Below are 4192 nucleotides of genomic sequence, written 5' to 3'. Positions count from 1 at the left end.
TTGGGTTTGGGTTTGGCATTCCTGGGTGCCTTAGCTACATGTCGTCAATAACCCTCCCCAAAACACACCACTGCTTCTAACAGTTACATAGCTAAGTGAATTCTCATTTTTAAACAATTTTTATAAGGTTATTTCAACAGGGGCGCTTTTCATAAGTTTGGTTAATTACAGTTATGTTGAAAATGAATATACAGTTTTTCAACCACCTAAAAGAAAATGCTGAAGAATAATGTTATCAGCTCTTGTTATTTATTTCAGTTTTCCAGGGTAATACAGTGGGGTGCAGACAGTGGCATCAGGTAGCTGAATTTAGAGGAATTAATGCCTGTGAAAACCAATGAGGAAATATAGCACCTCTGCAAAATTCTCGGGCCATCCAGACCAGTTCTCACTGGCCAGTATTTGCAAGTGATATTTCAGAGAACTGTAGTGTTTAAGCTCCTGCATACAAGGCAAGTTATTGCATGTCATGACAGAGAGAACATAGCAACCCCAAAATTTAACCAGGAGGCTGCTGTTTGTTTCACTTTTCATAGGAGACTCAGATGTGTCATCAAAAAGATTAATGAGGATAGGAATAAACTGCAAATGTTTGGCTCTTCTCTGGTTGACAGGGTTTAAGTAACACCAAGATGCGACACTCTGGAGCAGCAGGATCTTTATTTTTGGTACCATCTCGTAATTTTGCAACAAGTGAGCTACTTCTTTCATGTACTCAGCTGCAAAATTTCCAGCAGTGGGTCCTCCTGTAAAACAAAGCATTTGCATTTCCAGAAGTATTTGATATGTCTAGTAGCTAGTAACATGAGTGCTCCTGTGTTCACACTCAGTTCTCCTCTCCCCCGCCACCCCAAACTCTATGTGCTGCTCTGGAATTGAGAACGTGTACGTTGATCAGCGTGGGGTTACATGAAGAGCACTGGGAGGTCCCTGCCTGCTCAAAGCTCTTCCCTGGTTCCTTCATCAGGCACCTGTCAGTATTGCAAGATGAATAAAGCCTGGCTGTGTTCACCTTGCAGATCTCCCTCATGGTTTCATTCCCGAGTCTCGGTCTTCAGTGCGTGAAGAAGTACCAGAACATTAGAGCAAACAAAGGAAAAACCAACAGGCTGAGCTGCAAGGTCAGTGTCTAACTGGCAAGAGAGGTTTTTCCCACCATTGTTCTGTTCTCCTTAACGTGTTTCTCAGCCCGGCTCTTGCAGACCTGGGGCCAACTTGGTCCTTGACTCCACTCCCATCCTGTACCTGAACCCCAGATCTTCCTAGTTCAAATCCTGAACTCTGAGAAGGTCATAGATAAGGCGGCACTCATGAAGACAGTTCAGATGGTGAGGAGCGGCTGGCACAGTGGTCTGGATTCTAGCCACTGGAGTTTTGACCTGGCTTGGATTTCTTTTATTTGTACTACCACAGTTTCATGGTTTTAAGAATTTTCTCTTTGATGTAAAGTGTTAGGGAAAAGCTGGCCTGAGCCCTTCTCGTTGTTCCTCACATGTAATTAAAGGATTCTGATCCCTTTATAATTAGCTAACTCTTACCCCCAATGGTGACCGCAGCTCTGTAGTGACCTGAGCCTGCCTCATTGGTGGTTACGATTTATCCTGCACATGGGCATTCTCCTGAGTTTCTGTCTTCTCTCTGGTCCTGCGCTAGTGGTTCTTAATCATTCTGGCACCTTAGGACCCATTGATCCTTATAAACAGTAAATGTTTTCTCTCACGGACACCATCCTGTGGGAGTAGTCTATCAAATGGCATCAAAATAATTCATTTTCCCATTTAAAAAATAATCTACCAACAACAGCTTCTAATTAGGAGACGTGTTATTGAGGCTGTCTATAAATTCTTTTTTTTACACATCCTGACATTTATTAGGAAAAAAAAAAAAGTGAAGCAAGTTTGGATTTGACAGAACAGTGTGTCTTTAAATGGTTTGTTAGCCGCTCAGTTGTGTCCAACTCTTTGGTACCCCATGGACTGTAGCACACCAGGCTCCTCTTGACTCTTCAGATAAGAAAACAAGTGGGTTGCCATTCCCTTCTCTGGAAGATCTTCCCAACCCAGAGATAGAACCCAGGTCTCCTGCATTGCAAGCAGATTCTTTACATCTGAGCCACAAGGGCCCTTAAATATAATTTCAACCCTTACCGCTTAATTTTCTAGCCAACTGTACATTAATAGCTGTTTTTCACTAGTGCACCTATTGACTTTCCTGTTATTAATAAGTGTTTTAAGAGCCAAAAGTTCTTACTGATTATTGCCTGTGTAATGCATTTTTTGCAAGATAAAATGTAAAATATCAAGTAGTTTTTCCCTGTAAATGGGTTGACAAATCAATTCAGTATAGTCTTTGATTTTTTATGATATTAAAAAAAATTTATAGGCAATTTCAGTGTGTATGTGTGTATATATAATTTTAATGAATAAAAATTAGAAAGTACCTAATTAGTCACATCTGATGGACACATTCTTTTAAAACATGAGATCCTTCTGTGTTAGTCACTCAGTCGTGTCTGACCATTTGTGACACCATGGACTGTATAGCCTGCCAGGCTCTTCTGTCCATGGGATTTTCCAGGCAAGGATACTGGAGTGAGTTGCCATTTCCTTCTCCAGGGGATCTTCCCAACCCAGGGATCGAACCTGGGTCTCCTGTATTGCAGTCAGATACTTTACCATCTGAGCTACAGGGAAGCTAGTAGCTCAGATGGGAGATCCTTGAGGAGAAAGTAATTAGTAATCATCTGGTTGTACTAAGATGAAAGACTAATAATTTAGGCAAAGGAAATGTGATTGGACTCTTAAGATGAGCACTAGGAGACTCACTCACTGGCAGTGCTAGAACAGGCAGAAAGGTTGTGGGACACCTCCATCAGTACCGCTGGTTAAATCAGTACCTGTAAAGGCCAACAGTCCGATTCTATAGGCAGCTTGAGCTCTCTGTTCAAGGGCTAGAGAATTATCTGTCAAAATATTGCCAAGCATCAGAATTTTTTCTTTATGAAAAATACTCTCAGCTGGAGGGATGTATTCCTCCTCCTTGTTAGTGCAGAAGCCCTTAACGACACTCCAGCATTTCTGGAGGCGGTGATAGAGCCCCATGAAATACTGAAGAACCGGAGTCCAAAACTGCACAAAGTAAGCCTGAGTCTTTGCCATTGTGTGAAAAGGCCAAGGGTGCTTCAGTCACATCCCTGGCAGTAACAGAAGTGAGCAGTAAAGAACTCTGGAACTCATCACTTAGCAACACCGTGGAATGGAATACACAAATCCGGGGCGGGGCGGGGGAGACATGTATGCTGAACTTCTTTCTTCAGCCTGGCATTGAGGCCTTCTGCACTTTGTGCTAAACCAAGCTTACATTCGCTTCATTGGTGCACAGAATCTCACCTCAAACTAAATTGGTTCCCCCTAACACACACTCAGTGAGTTCCTGTCTTTGTGCCTTGTTTAAGCGATGTCTACTAGGAACTTGCTCATTCTGCTTTGACTGTTCCAACGTGTCAAACTTTCCACTCATCTTTCATAGTATTATGCCAATTTTGCTTACTTGTTACAAAGAGTTTTTCTCTACATCATAGATTTTCTATGTTGATCCTATTTTGCTGAGAAAATAGAAGCAATCAAAAAAGAAATTCCAGGACTTCCCTGGTCGTCTGGTGGTTAAGAATCTGCCTGCCAATGCAGGGGACACAGGTTCCATCCCCGGTCCGGGAAGATTCCACATGCCCTGCGGCAACTAAGCCCAGATGCTACAACTACTGAGCCCAGGACCAGGAGTTGCAACGATGAGAAGCCTGCGCACAACTAGAGAAAGACCATGCAGCAACAAAAACCCAGGGCAGCCAAAAAAAGGGGACTTACATCAGTTCTCACCATCATACCCACCCTCTGACCTGTGTGTGTCCATATCCTCTGGCTTTCCTCCTGTTATGCTCCCTCCGTTTATGCAGATTTCAACCAATCCTCCTCACTTCATTCAAGGCGATTGCTCACAATCCTTTTGCCTCTTAATTTTTCCATCTCAACTGGGACCTTTGCATCATCAACAAGTATGCTGTACCTTTTCTCATTAAAAAAAAACGTAAACAACTCTCTTGACCTCATACAGCCCCTTCCACTGGTTATTCACGTTTCTGTTCCTCTTTATACAAAAACTCTTCAAAGAGCTGCCATACTTGCTATTTGAACAT

General features: G+C 42.6%; 1 protein-coding gene across 1 annotated transcript; it reads right to left on the bottom strand.

Annotated features, from left to right (window-relative positions):
- Positions 1-267: 267 nt before the first annotated feature.
- Positions 268-3158, bottom strand: ARMH2 (armadillo like helical domain containing 2). Its single transcript, XM_069562778.1, has 2 exons — positions 2897-3158; positions 268-746 (listed from the first exon to the last, which is right to left on the bottom strand). Exons 1-2 carry the CDS (start codon positions 3156-3158, stop codon positions 319-321), a joined length of 690 nt encoding a protein of 229 aa, XP_069418879.1. The 3' UTR covers positions 268-318.
- Positions 3159-4192: the final 1034 nt, after the last annotated feature.

Source organism: Ovis canadensis, chromosome 20, assembly GCF_042477335.2.
Source record: "Ovis canadensis isolate MfBH-ARS-UI-01 breed Bighorn chromosome 20, ARS-UI_OviCan_v2, whole genome shotgun sequence".
NCBI lineage: Eukaryota > Metazoa > Chordata > Mammalia > Artiodactyla > Bovidae > Ovis > Ovis canadensis.
This window is presented reverse-complemented; position numbering and strand designations above follow the sequence as displayed.

Excerpts from the sequence above, each read along its gene's own strand:
- ARMH2 (XM_069562778.1), bottom strand. The coding sequence starts at position 3,158 with ATGGCAAAGACTCAGGCTTACTTTGTGCAGTTTTGGACTCCGGTTCTT. Across the intron at positions 747-2,896 it reads CGGACTGTTGGCCTTTACAG|GAGGACCCACTGCTGGAAAT; the intron begins GTACTGATTTAA and ends TTTGTTTTACAG.